The 21,839-nt window shown below is 39.3% G+C and overlaps 1 protein-coding gene across 11 annotated transcripts in view; it reads left to right on the forward strand.

Annotated features, from left to right (window-relative positions):
• Positions 1-206: 206 nt before the first annotated feature.
• Positions 207-21,839, forward strand: part of LOC139985967 (RNA binding protein fox-1 homolog 2) — a 183,954-nt gene continuing 162,321 nt past the window's right edge. For 7 of the 11 annotated variants that reach the window (XR_011799532.1, XM_072000891.1, XM_072000892.1 and 4 more), the window contains exon 1: positions 208-894. Coding sequence is in view for 9 of the 11 variants with exons in the window: in XM_072000891.1 (XP_071856992.1) it covers positions 883-894 (12 nt within the window). In the remaining 2 variants the exon portion in view is untranslated. Of the gene's footprint in view, positions 895-21,839 lie in introns of all 11 variants that reach the window. The other 4 variants (XM_072000889.1, XM_072000890.1, XM_072000893.1 and 1 more) reach the window with 2 other exon arrangements.

The raw sequence follows: 21,839 nt of genomic DNA on the forward strand, positions 1-21,839 counted from the left end.
CACGGGTAGTAAATGTAACGAACGTTTTGCGGTAAATGAAACGTTTTATATTTCCATAAATTTCGCGTTCGATGTAGGAGAGAAGGTACACCCGATCAAAGTGGAGGCATTTTGTGCGCCTCTATAGAGTTTGATTCGCGTAGTGCGAAAGATGGCCGATGCGCGGCGCTGGGTGCGCAGTGACGCTGCGCGCCGATGGCGCCGGCTGGGAGCGGGAGCATCAGTCGTAGAGGGACCACGTACGGTGGCGGTCGTGAGTTTGTCGCAGGAGAAAGAAACCGTGCAATAGGACGAAACAGAAGATAAAGAAAGAAAGACAGACAAGCAGAAAAGATAGCTAGAGAGAGAAAGAAAGAGGTTACTGAGAAAAAAAACGACGAAACGTAACAAGAATAAATCGAAATCGTAGCCGTACGCGAACGTTCTTCGTTGATCACACCGAGTTCGCGGGTCCCGCTCGATCGTGTGCGCGTGAAAGAGTTTTAACCTCCGTCGTTCGATTATCGTGCGTCGTCTCGGTCCGTTCTGGTGCGTGTGGGTCGGCGCGCGCGCGCCTGTGTCCGTGTGTGCGTGAAAAACACCGCACCGTCTCTCGTTACGCGTTTCTCTCTGTGTGTTACATACATCGGGTAGTATACATACAAGAATATATACGTGCATCGGAAAGAGAGTAACGCCGGATCTCTCGCGTACACAGTGTGAGCACGAAAGTAAGAGAGAAAGAAAGCGAGAAGGACAACCGGGGAAGAAGAGGAGGAGGCGCGAGGCGGGCGAGGAGGGGGAGGAGGTAACGGAGTGTTGGATTTGTTTTCTTGCACAACGGTGGAGCAAAACGGCCTCAAACTGTGGGGCTCTGGGGCGTTTTTTCTTCCTCCGCAAGGGATGTACTACCCCGTAAGTGATCGTTTCATTTTTTTATGAATACCGTGCATTCACCGGGAGACTAGATGCTAGACTAAACCAGAAGAGAGGGAGGCGTCTCTCACTGTTTCTCTCGCTCTCTACCCTCCCTTTGCTGGAAATGTTCGAAGGCGTCGCGTCGGTTCGATATGAGGCGTCAGGTCGTGGAATATTGTGCTTTGTTACTATTTTCGAACTCTATAAAAGCGATTCGATATCATTGCGCGACGTAATTGACGTATATTTGACTTTTGCCCCTTGAATGAAACGTGTATGTGAATATAATACGATACACACGCGCACAGTGTCGTGTTCTATGATGCATTGTTTTGTTTCTTTTTTTTCGAAATCGAAATCGAATCGTAACTAAGACCTTCAAGTAGTTTGCTTATAAGTACAAATACGTCGTTTACCCTTATTTCGTCGTAAGTAGAACGAGAGAATTCGTGGTCGTCGCGTCGCTCACACGAGTGCCTCGCTCGATACGGCCGAATTGGAGGTTATGTTCGCCTCCGCCGGGAGACAGCGAACGAGAACAATTCGGAGCAATAACACGAGTCGATAGAACGACCGTTTCCGTAATATGTAGCAGTGAAATTCGCCTTGATCGTCGTACTGCTGGCGAAATATGCATTTCGAGGAAATATACATGCTTATTTACCACGTTAAGAAAGATCTCTGCGAAAGAAAGGTTAGAACACTCGATAAGAAGGACACGGTCAGGGCTCTCTTCAAAGTGAAAGTAATTATGTTACTAGCTATCACTATCCTATCTTACTAGTTTCCCAATTATTACGTTTCAGTGCCCACAATTAACCGATTTTACATTAACTTTATTTTTAGATATGCAAAATTTCATATTATTTCATATTATTCGAATATTTACAGCTAATTTTAAACCAATAATTCCAATTAATAGAATACTGTGCTCCAAAAGCAAAATTTCTATCTTTAGATAAAAATATTCGTTATATACATATAAAATTTTCTTTTTGTACCATCTTATGCGTGTTAAAAAAATATTACAAATAGGTACTGAAAGTTAGTCGGTTTTTTTTACTTCAAATCACAGGTAGGTATCCTCTTCCTGTGTATTTACCTAGACCAGGTAGGCTCTCAGAGGCAGAGATAAGGTCTTCTCCGAATTGAATCTCGTTCCAAAGATTTTTCTTCGCCAAGGTAGGCATAGAAGGATTGAATTTCATACACAATAAACCTGACCTGTTTCTTTCGCCTCTAAGCAACTTTCTACATATTTTTCGGAGCACGACGCTCGCTTTTATGACAGCATTCACAAAATCGAAGTAGCCCTTGTATGATTTATAATATTTCTTATTATTGTACACATCAGCTGTACAGTTTGAATCAAGAATCATTTGTGGTTTCTATTCAGATGTTGAATTACAGTACGTTCTGCGAATATGAACGTAGTGCGCTGGTTTCGTAAGCGATGCACGTGCGTCCCGGCGCGAAACGTTCGCGAGTCTTGAACTTTTCTGGTACGTCACGATTAACGTGACGAAGACGTGCCTTTTTTTTTGCACGCGTTTGAAGTATGCACAATGTCGTCCGATTCGCCATGATCGTCTCGCGTAATTAATATTGATATGTGCGCGTATCGCGTTGCTAGCCATTTGCGTTGCGTTTTTTGTTTGACGAACGAGTGTTATCTTCACTGTGCCGTCTTTATGCCAATGTTAAAATTCGGGAACAGAGATAGTTTTTATTTCTTACGTTTTAAGTATTAAGTTTTATTTATATGTAGAAATTATTTTATTCCTTGAGGCTTGAATATTAAATCTTGTGGTTTTTCGAAGACTTTATCGCAGAAATAATTGAATATATTTTGTATGTTATTTAATATAGAGTTATTAATATAGTGATTTACTAGAGAGGTGTATTTATAGTGGAACGAAAATTTCAAAGTTGAATATGTGGGTAGATTATTATTATAATGCAATAAACGTGTTTATTCGATATTGTATATTTAATGTTTATTAATGTTACTGTATTTTTATGGTATCTGGAATTATTTTGGAGTATTTGTACCATTGTCTCTATTAATATTCAAGTATGAATGGTAATGTATAACAGTAATCTTCTTAATAATTAAACGTTTTATATCCTGACCACTTTTATTTGCCAATTCCTATACATATTCAAACGATTACAGAAAAGGTCGAGATAGATGTAGTTAAATCCATCCGTGAAAAGATTAAACAACAACGCAAAGTTGAATAGGATGATCGAACTCGTTTTATCTAGTTACCAAATACCAATATCAGCGGCTGTCAATGTATACCTACAAAAAAAAAAAAAAATGTAACATCACATTCAGCGTAAAAATTACATAACAGTATTCCAATTGAAATTCAAGCTTCGCTCCATGGATTCATGAGCAATAACTCAGATCAAGTTCGAGTCGGTAAAAAGTTGGACATAAAGATTCGAACGAATTTGCACAGTCATCGTAAACTCTGCCACCGTAAACATGACGTGCATTAACAAATAATCTACTTCCAGCTTCCTTGTTCTTCTCTGCTCTTTTTTACACACGTACCAAAAAGGAAAAGGAGAGAGAGAGAGAGAGAGAGTGAGAAAAAAGGAAAGCACAAATTACACGGTAAGCGGAAGAAAAGGCGATTTTACCGTTAGCACGGGGACAAAGAAACACGTTGGAACAATCGACCAGTCGCAATCGATTTCATCAATCTCTCGCTGTTTCTCTCCGAAAAATCCTCTCGATCGAGGGTCGGTTAATTTCCGTGCGCGCGAGAATTTCCCTGCGACCCGACGCGTGTTCCTAGTTTTTTTTATTCGTCCCGTATATATTCGTTAGAAAACGGGGCAAAGCTTGTCCACAACGAGAGGTGGCCGAAAAATTTCAAAGCAGATTACAGCGTCACAAGCTCGCGGTATTATCCATCGACGTTAATCCACTGGCATTACCACTGCCAATTCCATTGAAATAAATAAAAGGAGAAAAAAAAATAAGAGAAGAAGAGGTGAAACACGAGAAAAGGGGGAGAAATAAAGAAGGGGAAAAAACGAAGGGGTAGCGCACGGTCGCGTTCCATTGGCTTTTCAGGAAAAAAGAGCCGCTTTTTGGGTCAAGCGTCCATAGTTATCCCTGCGCTGTTGGTTTTAATATTATTTCCCGAGAAACCGGAGGCCAATGAGGCTTGAACGAGTCGAAGTGGACGAACGTCATTCACGAACTGCTTGTCGTCGACTTTGATCCTCTACTCGCGTTATTTTTTTTTCTTTTTTTTTTGTTTTATTGTTGTGTTCGTCCATTTCCCAGAGATGTATTTCTCTCTTCTCGTTTCCATCATCGAATCGTCGATGAAGAGATTTTCCACGGCACGACGATGTGTATTTTGAAATATAGGGCAGGGTGGGCTATTTCCAGCCCCCGGTGTGTATCGGTACTTTATTTCGAGGCAAGTAAGTAGATCGATCGGTCTTCCCATCGTATCGGCTGGCCCTTAAGCTATGCACGGCCCCGACGATCTGTCCCCTCATGCTAATTTCCTTTCTCACTAGGGTGTTCCGGGGTAGTTGCGGCTGTGTAAATCCTTCTTTGAGAGCGGAAGGGGATGGGGTCTTGTTTAAGTAGTGGAATACCTATTAGATGGTTTTTCGATTAGCTATTTTTAGATGGTTTTTATGAAATCTGGAGGCATGAACTTTTTTATGTTTTTCAATGTAATCGTGTCCATTTATCGGCAAGTAATTTCTGAAATTTGTCAAATTTTCCATCGAACTTTGAACGTGTTTTGATTTCGAAGTGAAAACTTTTGGTACAGTTCTTTCGTTATTTTAAGGAACTATACAAAACGATTCGCGAAAATCGCGGATGGATTCTTTCTTCAAAAAAAAAAAAAACGCTTTAAATATCAGTCCATTTCATCGGTTCGATCGCCGCGGGTAAAGGTCGATATTTTGATGGATAAGAAGACAGTAATGTATTAAGTAAAAGCATAAATTCTTCCCGTTACTACCTATAATTTAACACCTGTTTCGGGGCAAGCAATATCGCAGCAAGAGAGAAAAAAAAGAACTCAGAAAGAAAGAAGGTACAAACAGGTAGTAAAAAATTGTAACACAAGAAGAGAAGCGTGTAATATAAGTTGGCGTTACAGAAGACTAAAAATAAGGCGGTGTTTTTGGATAGGAGGAATTTTTCCTGTTTTTCCAACAACGCCATTACTCCATGCCTTATCTCATTTAGTAATTGCTCCTGAATATTCAGATTCTCTTTAAGATAATTAATCGTTGGACGTTGACCGCGTGGAAATTTCAACCAAAATTTTCCTTCGGGTTAGTCTGTTTGTCTGACAGATCGAGTCTGTCCTTGCAACGTGTGTCACCTTGCTATCGATATTCTCATCACGTGCTCCATTAATCGGTAGATTTTTCTATGGCTAACCGCATCTTCGAGCGAACTTGTTATCGAGCGAATATACTTCCGTTTCACCTTTATTTTCCGATCTTCTTGCGTTTCTCTTGTAGTCTTGGATTTCACTGAACATCGTGAAATATTGCGACGAAGAACGAGAACTGATATGTTGTTGTCATAACAAACAACTCGTTGTAGCAGGAAATTACTGAATTAATATTTCAGTAGTTTCTAAATATAGAAAGAAATAAACCGTAAAATACGATAGTATCTAAATATTAAACAAAATATTACGAGTACGTACATAACTTTGTATAGACTTTTCGATTTTTAATTTCATCTTTTATTTACACTGTATCCGGGATAAGCGGAATCTATAAAATATTTCCTACTGCTGTTACTATAGATGCCTACCGTTATTCGTGTCTTCGATGTTTTTTATGCTCTGGCTTCTAGAAATTGTGCCAATTTCTGACTGATCCATGGATTAGGAATTGTTCTGTCCATTTCACTCGAATGTAAGCTATTTCTGTTCACGATTGAAACCGAGAGACAGGGGTCATGCCCCGCGGAAGCACGCGAAATAGGCCGTGCACGATTGCGTGTTAACACGAGTCTTAAAAATCATAGTTTCCAAGCTTTGGTCAGTTTCATGGTATTTCATGTTTACTCGTAATTAAGCCTTAAATAACAAATTAAAGAAACAAGTAATCGAATATTTCGTTGCGTTTCGTAACTCAGAAATGAAATTAATATCGAGTTTTTCTTAAAGACGCTGCTCTCTCCATGGTATTGTTTCATTCATCTAAGGAATCAGCCTGGAGCCAAACTTACGCCGTCGAATTGCTTTTCCGGGCATTGGGTAAATTTAGAAACGCGATTCGATCGGGATACTGGGAATCGAAGTGTTTAAAAGATGGAAACGGAGGAGAGAAAATTGTTTAGAATTTGTCATACGAGACATATTGATTCGTCATAGAATTGTTCGTTCGAACTTAGGAAGATGTACGAGTTATTTTTCTGAAAATTTCTCCTTTCTTCTGAAAATACCTACTCGTTGTATCAACAAGATGGTGAAATAAATCTCTATCTAGATTGCATAAAAATACAAATTTGCACGGACGTTCGCAGTTAAACGATTAATATTTAGTGCTTTCGCAAGCAACAAAAATACAATACATTTGTAATCGTGTGAGAAACTTGTAAAACTTTATTATATTCGAAACTTGTGCATAAAATTAATCAATTTAGCTTCTATATATCTTATATCGTATTCAGAATTGATTCAGAGTAGTTACGAAGGACTGAACAATCTTTCACAAAGAGTAACAGATAAGCATAAAGAAAGATCAGAATAGAAATTTTTTAAATTAAACTTAGAATCCTTCGGACGTTGATAAACGAGAGAAATACTGAGAATAAAAAAATTCTGGATAGCAGCAGCCATTTTAAAATTAAACGCAAGCAACTTAGAGTGCAACACGGGGAGAGACTAGAATTCTGTAAAGCGCGAACAAATTGCATCCACTCTCGTATCCTCGAGGAAGAAATATTCCGGGCATTTCGTTGAAGGTGGATGCCACTCCGTGAATTAATTAGACGGCCGCGTTCGGATGTATTAAGAAATATTTCACGTGTCGCGCGCAATTCGAGAGCGAGTTGGCACAAAAGGGGAAGGAAGTATCACTTTAAGCTCGAACCATCGCGCGACGCGTGGTTAATCCGCGTCGCGAATACGTGTCAAGGCTTCTTTTTCTCTGTACGTTGTTTGCTTTTTCCTTCTGTCTTCCTTTTCTTCTTCACGCCTGCAAATTATCACTTATGAATGCACTTGGCCTGAGAAGATCGCATCGTTCGGAATATTTTTTCATTCGTCGACGCTTCTTGAAACGATTAATACCATGTAGCAGCGAAGAATTAGTACTTCGCTCTACTTAGTTAAGTTCAGTAAAATATACTAGTAGATGGACGTCAAATGTAATGAAATAGAAACAAGATAGATAAGATAAGGTTTGTGAAACATAGATGCATACATTCTAAAATTTATTCCTTTTCAGATATGATTACAGCGAGTTAAAATACTTAAAGCGACGAACTAATAGAAGAATTACGAATACAACAGGAATATTATGAAGGGAAAGAAATGTCGAATAGCATTTATTGAAGTAGAGTCGGAGAATTTCAATGTATTGCCAAACTGTGCAAATGTTCGAGGGATTCGTTTTATCATTCGAGCAAGGAAGTTGATCTTTTACTTATCGAAAGTAAGGGGTTGATTTTGAAAGCATCTGTAGGACGTCGTTCGAAGAATTTGAAACACGTTGTTGAAAATTTCTTAGTTCGTAAAATTTATCTTATTCTAATGCAAGAAATCTAGTGACGTGGGTCATCAATGATAACCACGACGGTCATTAACGTGTTAAAAGAAGAATTTCCCTAACATCTAAAGTTAGTGCACGTTGCGTCTTAACGTGGATCTTAATAATTCGAGGCGTTCCGCTTTGCAAAGCAGCCTCGCGAAATCACGACACAGAGGGACATGTCCGGTGCCTTGTGTCCGCATACTGATACGGGAATTAACTTCTAACGCTTGCACGCGGCTGACTGGATTAAGATTGATGATTAAATAGTGCCACGTCGGCTACTGTTACGCCATGAAGTAGAGACGACGACACGGTTGTCCATTATTCACGATCAAACCGTTGCTCGAAGACGATGGCGACGTTGCTTTGCTAGAGTTGTTCCTTTCGTATTGGCGTCATACTTCCTGACATTTGACATGTAACCGGTTGGTTAATTTCGGACGGGTCGATGCGTTGGCTATTCACGAACGAAATCGACGGAAGGTGAATCGGTTCGATCGGTCCGCCACTTTATTTAGACGCATCAAATTGGGACGTGTCGAGTCCACTTTATTAACGCCGTCCTATTTGTCGGCCTCACTACCCTATTGACTACTAATCGTCCCAGTGATTTACGTATTTCGGTGTCTGGATTTTTCCTCCTTTTTTACTTTCGCGCTTTTGATGGATGTTTTGGGGTCTCGGTGATACGAGGAGAATAAAGCGGAGGAGAATTTTTGTTTGCTGTTTGTTTTATTAGAGAGAGCGAGAGAGAGAGAGAGAGAGAGAAGAAATAATGAATACGTAAAGCGTATATAGCAAATACATAAGAGTAAATAGGTCATAAAAATCCTACTTTCATATTTTAGATTGAATTGGATATTAAGAAAATATTTTCAACCATTGCATCTTTAAGTATCGCCTTTATCTCTGTTACGGTCTTCGAATTCTTCTGTTTTAATTTTAAATTCTCTTTAATAACGGTATTGAGAAAATGTTACAACAAAGTTGGAAAAAGAAATCGCGCAGTGATTCTATCGCGTTTTCTCCAAACTTGAGAAATTTTCCCTGATAGAAAAATGCGATTCGCTGGAAAAGAACTGAAATGGCGCAACAGTATAATAATATAAAGTGCAGAAAGTTGGTAATCGCGCGTGAATCAAGTAGAACAAAATATCAAATGTACATACTCTACGTAAAGGATTAACGCTGTAGATATCTCACTGAACATACATTTAACTTGGCACGAATAATTCATTTTTACGGCTACTGCTAGTTCGAACGATTTATTAGAGAAGTAGAGAATTAAAAACATTCTCAACGTCTCTATATAATTCACGCTTTTAAACTCCGCGCAAACAAAAATATCATAGGACGAGATGATTCACTCTGTGAATTATGAAATTCTAATTCTATTATAAAAATTCTGCCATTATGAAAATCAATTCACACTGACGCGAATCACTTGTACACCGAATGTGAACGAAATATCAATTTTCACGGTTTTATCTAAACCGAATCTTTCGTTAATTATTAATTTTGTTATCAGTAAACCGGGAACTTTTCTATATTTCTTTGAGAATTTAAGAGTTTAACATTTTTACCTGTAAAAAGATATTTTAAGCCGACGTAATTTTTAATTCCAAGCATCCGTGATTCCAAACTTTGTACTTTTTACAATCTTTTTACTAGTTTTAACAGCGTTTAGCGGAAGTACCATCAAAATACATAAAGAGCAGCATATGAAAAGTCACGATTCGCGGTTTTTTTAACCGCGGTCTCTCTAGTTTAATGGCTCTAATTTCGTTCAGGGGACGAGTACGGATGATTGAGTTAACAAACTCGGGCGGACTGGACGCGTGGTCCATTTGCAGTCGGCGGCCCTTCATTTAACAGCCAGACGTTTCACCTTCGTTCCCGCGGAAACGAATAAATCCCGGTGTTCCCCGCGGGATCGTAGGCTCTCTGTCCCTCCCACAAGATGGATATATTTATCACGGAGAAACGTCGACTGCCTCGCGAACGGAACGCCGCACGTTCCCTTTGATACGTGCCAGCGACGATTCTTCATTTTCGGTATTAATCCACGTCGCTGCTCGAGCTCGAACCACTCGCGTCCTTCTCGTGCAAATTGCTACTTGGACCCGTCGTTCGAATATAACTTTCGTGTCAGAGTGACGTAACTGGAGCGTGGAAAAATTCGCCAGATCGAGTCTCATCCTTGACGAACGAGCATGTAAAGATCGTTTGTTATACGAAGGCGTTAATCTTTGTTAACGCTTTAAGTCCTTTTAAATAGGTTTCGTTGTTGAGCCTGTGCTTTAGTAGCTTTTAGTGTGTTCTGTTTTAACATTAGAATTATTATTTTTTGTTCTTTGCAACTGTTTTTGGCAGGCGTGCTTATTTGGCATACTTATAATACCACTTTATTTATAATCATCAATGTATACTATATTTAGGTTAAGGAATGCGAAACATCTGAAACTTCTAATCTACTTGGTAGTAAGTTTACTTCCGTTACATTAGCGAGAAATTAGCGACACTTTAAGCATTATGTACTGAGAGTGTAGAGAATTTCAATTCTCTGCTATAGAAGATTTCTTTGTCCGACACGCTGGCTACGTGTTTTTTTAGATACATTGTATTACGAATATGTAGTATAAAATACGAGGAGTCACGTTTATACAATTCAAATATGTTGAATTCAAATATTCCTACTCGATAAAACACCAAATAATAATAAAAGATATATGATGTTGTAGTATCGTGGAGAAACCGTTTAGGAAAAACTCGATAAACTACAATGTAGATAGAAAGTGAGTGCTGACGAGCCGAGAAGGATGGGAAATCCCAATGGACCATGTAGCCCAGCAATATGACCGTAACCATTTAGGACAATAGATACTTGAAGAAAGGTGTACGTGAACATATTGAGTCAGTTTTGAAACATGTGTGCGGGGTAAAAGTACCTAAAACTAGTATAAAAGCACGTTTTGATAAAAAGTGAGTTAGTCGTAAGTCGTAAGTCGTAAGTCGTAAGTCGTTAGTCGTGAGTCAATAGCTGAAGTGAGTTAGAGTTGATCATGAGTTGTGAATGGTGAGCTGTCACTCAAAAGTTGAGTAGTTGTACAAATTTAGTTGTTTTAATTATATTACATTATTACATTAAGCTCTAGTTAAATTATCGTCGTTCTCCTGCATCAATCATTGTAAATAAATCTATCAAACAAATAAAATCACTATAATTGTATTGTATTTGAATTATTGCTGGCGTGAGAAGACCTACATTTATACAGTAGGAATTAGAAATATCTAAAGATAATAACAAGTAGCATCAACAATATATTCTTGTTCGATAAAATCAAATAAATATCTTCAATTGCAATTCTCATTTCACTGTCTTTCGTCAAATCGAAGAACAACCCTATTCGCCTGTCTAAAGTTTTCACTGCTGCCAACCATACTCTCGTCAGAAGTGTCACCAGTGAACATTTGTTAAATAAATAAGTTTCACGAAAACAAGAGTTCAAAAGCCTTTGAAACGAAGACAAAGGCTCGTAAACGAGACAGTAATAGTGATGAACTCGTCGATGGAAGCGGACAGCGTTCTCTACGTGGAAGTTGGCATTCGTCGCGTTCGTAATTCACGTTCGAAAACGCGGCCGGGTCTGTCGTTGCGGTTTCGTTGCAGGGTCGAGGCTGCCTCTTGAGGAGGTTGCTGGCCTCCTGGTTGCATTCGTTGCGGTTAATAATATTCGCCGTGGATTATCGCCGGTCAGAGAACCGGAGAATCGATCGGTTCGTTTCCCCTTCTACCATTACCGTTCTTGCTTCCACGATTTATTACATATCCGCACTGGGGGGAAGCGCTGTCTCCTTAACCCTTTCAAAACAGAGTTTATGGTAGGTTAAGTAAACATACTTTTTTTTTTATTAATTACTAAAGATAAAAAGACTAAACAAAATATTATGTGTTATAATATTTAAATACGGTAGAACTCTGTTTATAAGAATTTATCCAACAAATAATTTATGTAATTGGAATTCATATAACAACGGTCCACCCATTATGTATGATTTATCGTTTACATAATCAGAGTCGATTCATATAAGTAGATTCAGTCGACGGGGGATTATTTACTCAGACGTTAATTAATATTTCGTTAAAACAAATGCAGTTTATATAAACGTTTTTCTCCACTGCATCGATGTACTTTAATATCTGCATGTAATATCATTTATGTAATGAAGCATCGAGATATAATTTAGCCAGCAGTAAACGTAAAATATCAGTCTGTATGAAAATTGAGCCGGCCTGTCAGAGTTAACGATCGAACGCAAGCAGAGATCTCGTTGTGGATGAACGAACGTCGTTCGACCAACGATTTTCAATAAATAAGACAACGACGAAAATGGAAAACGCGAGATATTCCATATTTTATTATACTCGAATCACTCGTATCGCGCGCGTATTATTATTGCACGTGACGAAGGAGCGCCGTGCGTCTCGTTTGTACAGATCGGGACGGAACCGACTTCTGCTAATGTTGGAGAAAATTTCCAGTATTTCACTGTCTGTGAGGTCGACCAAACTGTATACATATTTGTATAGCTTGTTGGAGTTCGTTTGCTCTTGTGCTATTTGGCTAGCACGTTTTGTTGTATCCACGTAAATTGGAAACATATATCGAGCGTCTTTGCTGTGCCTTTACTCATTTCATGCGTGGAGTAGCATTTATAACGAGGCAGGTAGCAAATGAAAATAGATACGAACTTCAGAGAGAAAATTGTAAAATATTACGTGAAACGAACTATAAGGAAAATTTAATCAGATTGTTTATTACGTTAGCTATATTATCTTTATTGATTATTACATTGTTCAAATTGAACTTCTTACGTCGCAGCATTCTTTTGGCGCACAACATACGCGAGAAAGAAAAATTTGCTTTCGATTGCGCGATATCGCGTATTCGATCCTTCTTCACCCATGCGTGAAATAACGCGTTTAAATATTATAATATAAATGTTACACGACAAGCAGCTATGACACGGTTGATAAAATTCTTTTTAACGTTGCTCAACGAACGATTCTTCGTGGACCACACCGAAATTTAATTTCCTCTTTTTAAATATTGTCATCGTATACTGGTACCCGCAGCGGATTTCCCAAAGTTATCGAACGACAGAGATCAACCGCCCGTATCCTCGTGACTTGGGATAAGTCAATGGTTTCGAGACGAAGATTAAGGATCCTGTGGGGTTTGAGGCTTTGCCGATGTTCTTAGGAAGACGTTTATCATCCCTTGAATTAATTTATTAGCTCTGGAATTAGGGAGGTAGATAAATGTCTAAGCATGTCTAGATGAGAATTTCAAGATCAGACAGGAATAAAATGTTAAATCGTCGAGAGAGTAACGTGAAAATAATTTAATATGTCAATGTTCGTGAAAGATACCTGTTTCTTATATTTTTCTCAAACTGAATGAAATTTTCAGTTTCATTTACAGAACTCGAGTGTTCCACAGTTATATCGCTTAATACGTTCGCAATTTGGAATATTTTGAACGAACCGGAATTCTTCCACAAAACTGCTTTTATTTTCATACGAACTCGTTCGCTACAACCACCAGATACACATTAGGTTGTTCGAAAACTGTCTTTCTTTCGCAAACGTGTTTTTTTACAACAATGCACCTTCGTACAAACGTGAAACCAAGTCTGTCACTGCGTTTATCTCAACAGATAATTCGTACGTAATTCGACAAAAACAATATAAAACAAAAAACATTGCGCGTCTATTATTTCCTTGTAAAACGAAAAAAACTTTCCGGATAACCTAATACATTCCTTAAAAATCCTTGCAATATGGTTCATGAATATTTGCATCGTAGGTGCTTACAATTATCATTTCGGTTTATGTCTATATACATAGTCGTCTATTATCGCAATCAAGCGCAAAGAGATAGATACGAAGTATTTAATATTCACGTGCACATATGTTTCTTAACTATGATATAAGATTAATTATTATCATATAAAATATGTATGCATCTGCATGAATATTCACGGTCTAAGTAATCGTTCCAAGTTCATGGACGACGAGGCAGTGCCGAAACAACTGCGTTATATATCCTCTTCCCTTAGTGTTTCCGCCAAAATTGTCGCATTATCTCGTAAAGAACGTGCATAGATATACGCACTGAACACAAGCGTCGAGATTCCCAAGCATCGAGAAATCCCGACGATTCTCTGGATACTTAAACCAGCGGGTGGCGCGGCAGTTGGCGGCGTTCCAACGAAATTTTGCGTCGGCTACACAAAAGCTGCGCGCCTCTTTCCGTCGTTCCACAACCAGAATTTTATCTTTTTTCAGAAAAAGGAGCCGCCCCTGAAAAATATCCCTCCGACAGAAACCGACGTGTATCCCCCAATCTCTGCGCGTGTTTTATAATTTCTTTCTGTTTGCCGCGTAGAACCGCGATTTTCCAACGAGTCAGCGAGCATTTTTGACGCTCGGCTTCTTGCCGACCGTTAATTGGAAGAGACGTTACGAACATGGTCGGGGATTTTCGCGCGAATTTTTCACGTACCGAACGTGTTTATGAAATATTTCCACGAGTGGCTCGTTAACGAGTACCATCCGTCGGGAATTTCGAGAACGCGCGATTTTCGGATTCGCGCGCGAACGTTCATTATATATAACGCCGTTCGTCATCGGATGATTCACGTTCGAATAGGGCGGCGCGCTGTTTTTAGACCCGCGCGCTAGAACATCTGCGAGATCGAGCCGCTCGAAAATTGACCGTGAATCCGAGCAGAGAGGAGAAAATCGCGGGAATGCACGATGATCGTATGTCTTTCGAAGGTTGGGGTTATTGAATGTGGGGAATAATATTGGGATATCTATTATATTGGAGATGGGTATAATGCGGTGCGATGGTTGGGATGGTTTAGATGCGAATATTGCCGATTTACTAATGGGGGAGGGATGATAGTTCCTGGTAATGCGAGTATGATAAGAAAAATGATGTATGATGCGTATTTAATGTATTTAGAATTTAGTAATGTTATAATAGTAAAAGTTGCGCAAATGCAGTGTTATCGAATGATGTATGTAGAGGTTATTCCACGGTATTAGATTTTCATTCGGACGATTTATAATGTCATGGTACGGAAGAGGAACGTTTTGATTACAGAGCCATCATCGTTGTTCGCTTAGTTCCTCTGCCTTCATGTTGCCGGCTGCAATTTGTATTGTTTAATCACAGCTCTTACATATTCGTGTCTAGCTGTTAATCCCTTAATGACGCACCATAAATCAGAAATTCCAAAGGGACCTACACGTTTACAACGCTAAAAACTTACGATTAAAAGATTTCCCCGTTGTGCAACGTGAATTCTAATCTTTTTCCTCGTTATTTCTGCAATCTGTATTCGACGATTTTACGACATTTAGAGAAATCGAAGCACGTGCGACATTATATAAACTATTACCTAGCCTCTAATGGGTTAAATTGAAATTTCTCAATAATATGAAGGCAAGTCAGGAAAATTGTATCGATCGAGGAGAAAGTTTAATATGAAAATGAAACACTGATGCGAAACGGCTTTGTATAAAAGCGAAATATCGACCGATCGCTCGGAAAGATCGAATATCGGACCCTGATTAATCCTCCAGGATTGAATATTGCTCGCGTTTCCCCGCGAATCGCTTCGATTACCGTTCGACTTCCACCGATAAAACGCGATTAATTCTATTTCACACAGCTGACGCACGCCACCGTGCGAAGTAATTAAAATTAATTAATTGACGCAATCGAAAGGCCGATAAGGGGTCACCCCCTCTGGAAAACTGTACCGCGAATTATCGAACTAGAAAATACAGTTTACTATAGAACGCGATACTACAATACGTGGAACGATTTTTTCGAATAACGCGATGAGTCTGAAAGTCGTAAATTCTTAGGATTATTGGAGAGAATGATTTTAATCGTTGGTTTAATTACCGTGAATAAACGTTCGTGATACCACGAAGGTAAATTAGCAAACATTGTACGTTTTATTGTGTAATTTGGTACCGATTATGGCCTTAGATTTCTTATTGCTAATAGGTTTTTTCTCTTCGTAAATAAATGAATAAAGAGTGGAACAAAAGAAACGGATAGAGCACACCTCCTAAATATATCCGTGACAAAAACGCTTGCGATGCTCGTTTGAGTTTACAGTTTCTCCTCCGTGCGATTTAGGTGGCGCCAGGGAAAAACGGTAAATCCTCGCGAGCCGTTTATTGATCATAAACGAACGTTCGCGAACAACGCGTTTCATACATTGCGGTTCTATCAACGACGTTATGAGAACTCTATGAGTAAAAATGGAATATCCTCTGCGAATAGTTAATGTCATGTATGAGCGATTTATACTTGAGATTACATGAGTGGTATATTTGCTTTGTAGAAATGGCTAAATTTGATTTTGTAGGAAGAAATATACCTACAAGTTTGAATCGCGAGGATAGAGAAACATAATTAACACTTATTCATCTTGCTACTTGGCGATAAATGTAAACTGTGCTTTATATCGCAGATAACTTTATTATTCACGGACAATGCAAAATACCTCGCTCTTTTATTTTTGACCGGAGAATGTATTAAGTTATATCAACGTTTCCTTTTTTGTTGTATCAGTTGTTTATTATTGTATCAATTTGATATCAAAGGATAAATTCAGTTGGAAAAATAATACGTGAGAGTTACAAGCAATAAGAAATAATCAAAACATCTATCGGACTTTGATATATAAAACGTGTGATTTTTAACGAATTATGCTTCGCTGAACCTCGAAAGAGATATACTTTAATACGCGTAAAACTAAAAAAGTTAAAGTTGTATAGGAAAAAAGGAAATTATATAGGAACGTAAAAATAGTCGATTTTAAAAAGATATATAAAATGATCTACCAAAAGATGGAAATTATTGAGGAAGAATGATGCTCGAAAGAATTGATATCAGCATCTTATTCAAATTTCTTTACGCAGATTCTCTATCGTCCCATCTTACGTTCTTCTCCTACTTAATAATCTGTCGTATTTTCATAATACAAACACGAAACAAAAACGATGTACAACAACGATGACTGTAATGGGTTCATTGAGTCGGGCAAAATAGCGAAAGTCAAAGGGAAGAACAGCAGCCTAATCGACTACGGAGTCGCGGAGACAAGAGAGACGAAGCTGAAGCAAGAGTTGTTCGCCGTATTCGCGCCAGTTTAACTTTAGTTTCGCCCTCCCAGAACGGCGTAACTTCGTCGACGGTACCGTGAGCTATAGTCGATGAACTCGTCGGGCTGTCTGCGAAAAAGTTGCGTCTCTAACCAGTACTTTGCGTTTCAAGGCGACTCGAAATCCCTCCCTCCGTCTCGTTTCGTCTACCAGAGAAATTCGCCGCAGAGAATTCCCTCCGTCAAATAGAATTCACCATTTCTTCGATTTCAACCTACGTTCTCTTATCTGCCAGGAGTTATAAGGTTCCCCCTCAACTTGGATTAAAAGCTGGGCAGGTGTCGAGCAACACTCGACGTCTCGTAGTAATTTCCCTCGTCTTAAGAACGATCCGTATCTTCGTAAAAATATCCTGGAAAAAAGAGCCGGTAAAACTCCCAGCGAGGCTACATCTTTTATACAAATTACATCGCATAAATTCTACGTATATCTATGTATAAAAAGGACGCAGGCTTTAAAACATCAGTCATAATTAAAACGAAAGAGAGAGAGGGAGGAGGGAGAAGGAGAGAGAGAAAAAACGTACAGACCTTGCACTTTAAAAAATTCAACCTCTCTCTGCTTCTCCAGCGGATCGATCCTGCTCACGATATACTCCCGCGAATCTACCTATGGGCGTCAAAAATTCACAAAATTTCTCTCACGCGCGCACCATCGTGCTCTTCAAGAAGAAAAAAGAACGAGAGAGAGAGAAAGAGAGAGGTTAAAAAAAAGAGGGTAAAAAACGGGAAGAAACCGCGGTCGACTTAATATAGTTGGGTACAAGGAATTCTTTGTTGGCTCGTCGGGCCGAACTTAATCTCCGACGCATACACCAAGCAGACGGGGAGAAAGAAACGAAATAAAAGGAGGCAGGGGTTCTATCGCGAGGACGAATCATACCTCGTGTTCCCACGGGACTACAGCAGTATCGTTGCAGTCTCTGTTGGCTAGAGGGGAAGAAATTGCAGACGGGAAAACCCCGCGACGTGTCGTCGCGGTGGCAATGTCGGTGCAGATATCGATCGGTCCGGGCTAGTCGCAGCTTCTCTTTAAGTCATCTGGGGCCCAGGAACACCCACGCGTCCGCCCCTGACGCTCTGCTATCCTCCCTTTACCCCTCGTTTCCCCGCTCCACCCACGCAGCCTGCAGTTTCCATCCACCGAAGGCACCCCTCGTATCTCTTCTCTCTGTCTATCCTTTCGTATACCAGCTCTCTTTTCTCACTTCGTTTCGCGTCGTCTTCACATTTTCGCTGTCGCTGGCTCTCTTCAAGGTTCCGACGTATCGACGCGACCACCTCTTTTCATTCTTTCCAGCTTTCGATCTTCGAAACGTGTACTGGAATTGTGCCTTCAGACGACATACGGATGCTTATCTTCTTATTCTTTTGTCGCTGCTTGATATTTTTCTATTTGTTGGCTTGATATATATGGGCCACACTTGTCCCATATACGTAGTACGATTTTTAGTTTTGCGAAAGTACAACAAATTTCAGATAGATTGTAACTTCGTTGGTTTGTTGGACTGTTCGTATCGTTATACTCATTGTTGGTACAGTTATTCACGTTGTTTGAAGTTTCGAAGTGAAGAGTTCGAGGGAAAATAGTAGGAATTTTAAGGTTTCGAAAATATTAGCATATATTGACTCAGTTATTTTCGGAATAAGAAGCAAAACTATTTAAAGATTAGTCATTCGAAGGCGTCACGTGTGCAAATAAATCCAGTAGAGTCTCGATTATCCGAGGTGATATGGCCCGGGCCTATCTTGGATAAGGTCGGTTTGTGTTCATAAATTGTACAATCATAGGAAACATATTGATATCTGACTGTTTACACTTTCGTACTCTTCTTGTTAAAATTTCGAAAAAGATCGAGTTATGGTAAAGTACAAAAGGCCTACGATAATACGGAACTTCGGTTAAATGGGACTGCGATAATCGAAACTCCATTGCATACCAAATGAAATATGCAACATTACCGTACCTATTCTTAATTAGATTGACATTCTAAGTGAATTTACTTAGTCATGAAAGATGATACTTCGATATTTTAAGTTGGGTTATGTGGATAATACTTTCTGAAGAAGAATCTTTATTGATCTAGTCCCGCTCATGCACTTCTCTAATGTCAGGCTTTACAAGAAGAACGGCGTCACCTCGTAATTCAATTCATCGAATTCAGTTCTAGGTTTAGCATAACCCAGCAACTCTCCAAGTTTCACGACTCCCTTTGAACAAGGTGCACTAATAATCTTCCCGTAGTCAGATTGGATTATATTCGCTCATCAATCAGTTCCATATGAGAACTTACCACTTGAGGTCCCACACATAATCTAGAATTCCTTTTCGACTTTGTCGAATTCTCTTACCATTCGAGCCACTGACGATTAAAGAATAAAGCTTCCAAGCTTTTGGAATTTGCGAACCTTTTTCCATACCGGACAATCGTCTATAGGAATAAAGATTAATTAAAATTTGAAATATGAAGTAAATTTAATGTAAATAATTTTATTAAGTAAAATTCGTAATTAAAATTCAGAAAAATTGTGCCTATAGAAAATTTCTGCAATTTTTTATATAAAAATTAAAATTACTTAAAACTGTAAAATATTCACTAAACTAAATGTAAATTAAATCATCGTACGAAATAAAATTCTTAATTAAAATCAAGAAAAATTGTTCATTTTGCGAACTCTGATAATTCTAAGAGTTAAGAAAACCGACCAACGAACTTGTATTTGCTACGCTCTTCGTCCATCAAGTTTTTAAACCGATCTTAGTAAAACGTTACCATCGTTGGGTCTCTTCGTTAATTTTTCGTTCATCTCTTCGGATGAACGTCTTGAGACAAAGATGTGTTATTCATATCAACCCCCTCCAGTTTCTCCCACGCACACAGCGAACTGGTCCTGTTTCTGTTGGTTGAATCATCATCCTAGACTTTCTAAAGCTCGCTTTCCGCTCTCGTAGAACCGTCCTCGCGCCTAGCTGCGCTTTGTCCCTTACTTTGCAGAGTTAAGTGCCACTTGTCGCGAGTATTTTCGATGTTCAGCCGGGAACTTGACACCGTTGCCTCGTCTGCACGCGTCCTCGCGAATTTTCCTTGGCTCTTTGTTCACCTAACGTCGCCGCATAGCTACAATGTTTCCTTGGTTTGCCTTTCGCAGTCGCCTGGACTTTTTATTGGAACTTCAGAGAATTCGAAGTGCGTGACTTATCCAACATCGTCCGATCTATGCGGTCCAACTTGATCCGCTGTAGCAGCATCTTATTCGGTGCAGCTGGAAATATAAAACTCGCAAACAAGGGCCAGAGTCTGCGAACGACTGCGATTGTACTTTGACGATGGTCTCAAGGTTTTCTCGGAAATTCTTTCTTCACCTGCCGCATGCTGAAAGTCTTCGAGCCCACCTAACCCAGATTCATGTCCTCTCTGTTCTGTACCTACGTATTCACAAACACACGATTCTCGAGTAAACACATCCATATATAAAAACCTGGCTTGCAAGTGTCTTACGATTTTCGAATTATTTTCTAAGAATAATTCACTACGAATGATAATCTCGAGTATCGCAAACTTTAATCCACGTATCGTGACAAATAGATTTTTTCTTTTCCTCTGTAAGATCTCTGGACGCTTGCATATCGATATAAAAGTAAGAAAGAACGAAAAGTAAGAAGGGCAGCTTTCCGTACAGCCGCAGTCAGCGTTTTCGCATTTCCAGAAGCTTTTCTCGCCCCGCGTTTCTCGCAGAAAGCCACGAGTATCGATCTCGCAGCCTCGTATACGAAATCTCTCTCTCTCTCTCTCTTTCTCCTGCATGTTGGTGTGCCTCGTTCATTATACTTGTTCCACGAAGGTAGTGGAGGGAGGCTGAAATATCAGGAAGGGAGAAGAAAGGGTAGAAGAGTTGAGAACGCAGAACGGAAACGGCAGAGACTGCATTCGTCTCTGAACGCGCTTCAAGATAATGACAGAGGTCATCTCTGCGGGCTATCTCTCCTCCTCTTCTCTCACAAATGATAGATACCTTTCCCAACTACGATATTCCGAAGAAAGTTTATTCGTTCGGTTCGATTCGAATAGGATGGAATATCAAATTTTTGCGGCCGATGAAAAAAAATTTGCTGAAATTGAAATAGAGAATTTTTAATAGGGTCGATAGAACTCGGAAAATATTAACTTATGATCGATAATTCAAGTGAAATTTTACTAGAATCGAGCGGTTTTTAATTTTTGCTAGAATATTCGAATTGATACGCTGTGTCACACAAATAGTCACAACAATGTGATAACGAGGTAATAACTTGTTAAAATGTTGCATACAAGCAACACAAAGGTTGAACGTGTCAAGTAAAATAAATTTGCTTCACGATAATACCAACAATTGTATGTACGGCCGAGCCAACGATAATTTACTGCGGCCGTTGATTCGAAAAAGTATCGTAAAAATTGATAAACTTCCCAATAAAGCCTAAGAAGTTTGCCTATGAGTCTCAGGGGAGATCGAATCCCTTTAGGTTCAGAGTAGCCATTTGATTTGCCGACGATAAAAACGAGGAACGGTGGCAGGCCATCTGGAATGGCCTCTGGAATAATATATCCGAATGTAGAAGAGACACGGAAAAATTTGAACGATAAAACGGAGTCATTACTCAAAAGCTCTCGGCAAATTATGTCTCTTGAACTACAACCTTGATAGAGATATAAAGGCACGCTCAGTCACAAAAGCAATTCAGCTTTCTCTCTTCTACGAATTCCAAGAATTTTTATTTACCAGCGAATGAAAGGAAAAGCCAGTTAATTTAACCAACGTTTCACCACTGATTTCAATGGTAGGTTTTATCAAAAGCGAAGCTTCTCATACGAATAAAAATTATTTTCCGACATCTTTCCAGATGGGAAAGAGAGAGAGAGAGAGAGAGTCCTCTTTTC

The sequence above is a fragment of the Bombus fervidus genome, chromosome 3 (assembly GCF_041682495.2).
Source record: "Bombus fervidus isolate BK054 chromosome 3, iyBomFerv1, whole genome shotgun sequence".
In the NCBI taxonomy this organism is placed as follows: Eukaryota; Metazoa; Arthropoda; class Insecta; order Hymenoptera; family Apidae; genus Bombus; species Bombus fervidus.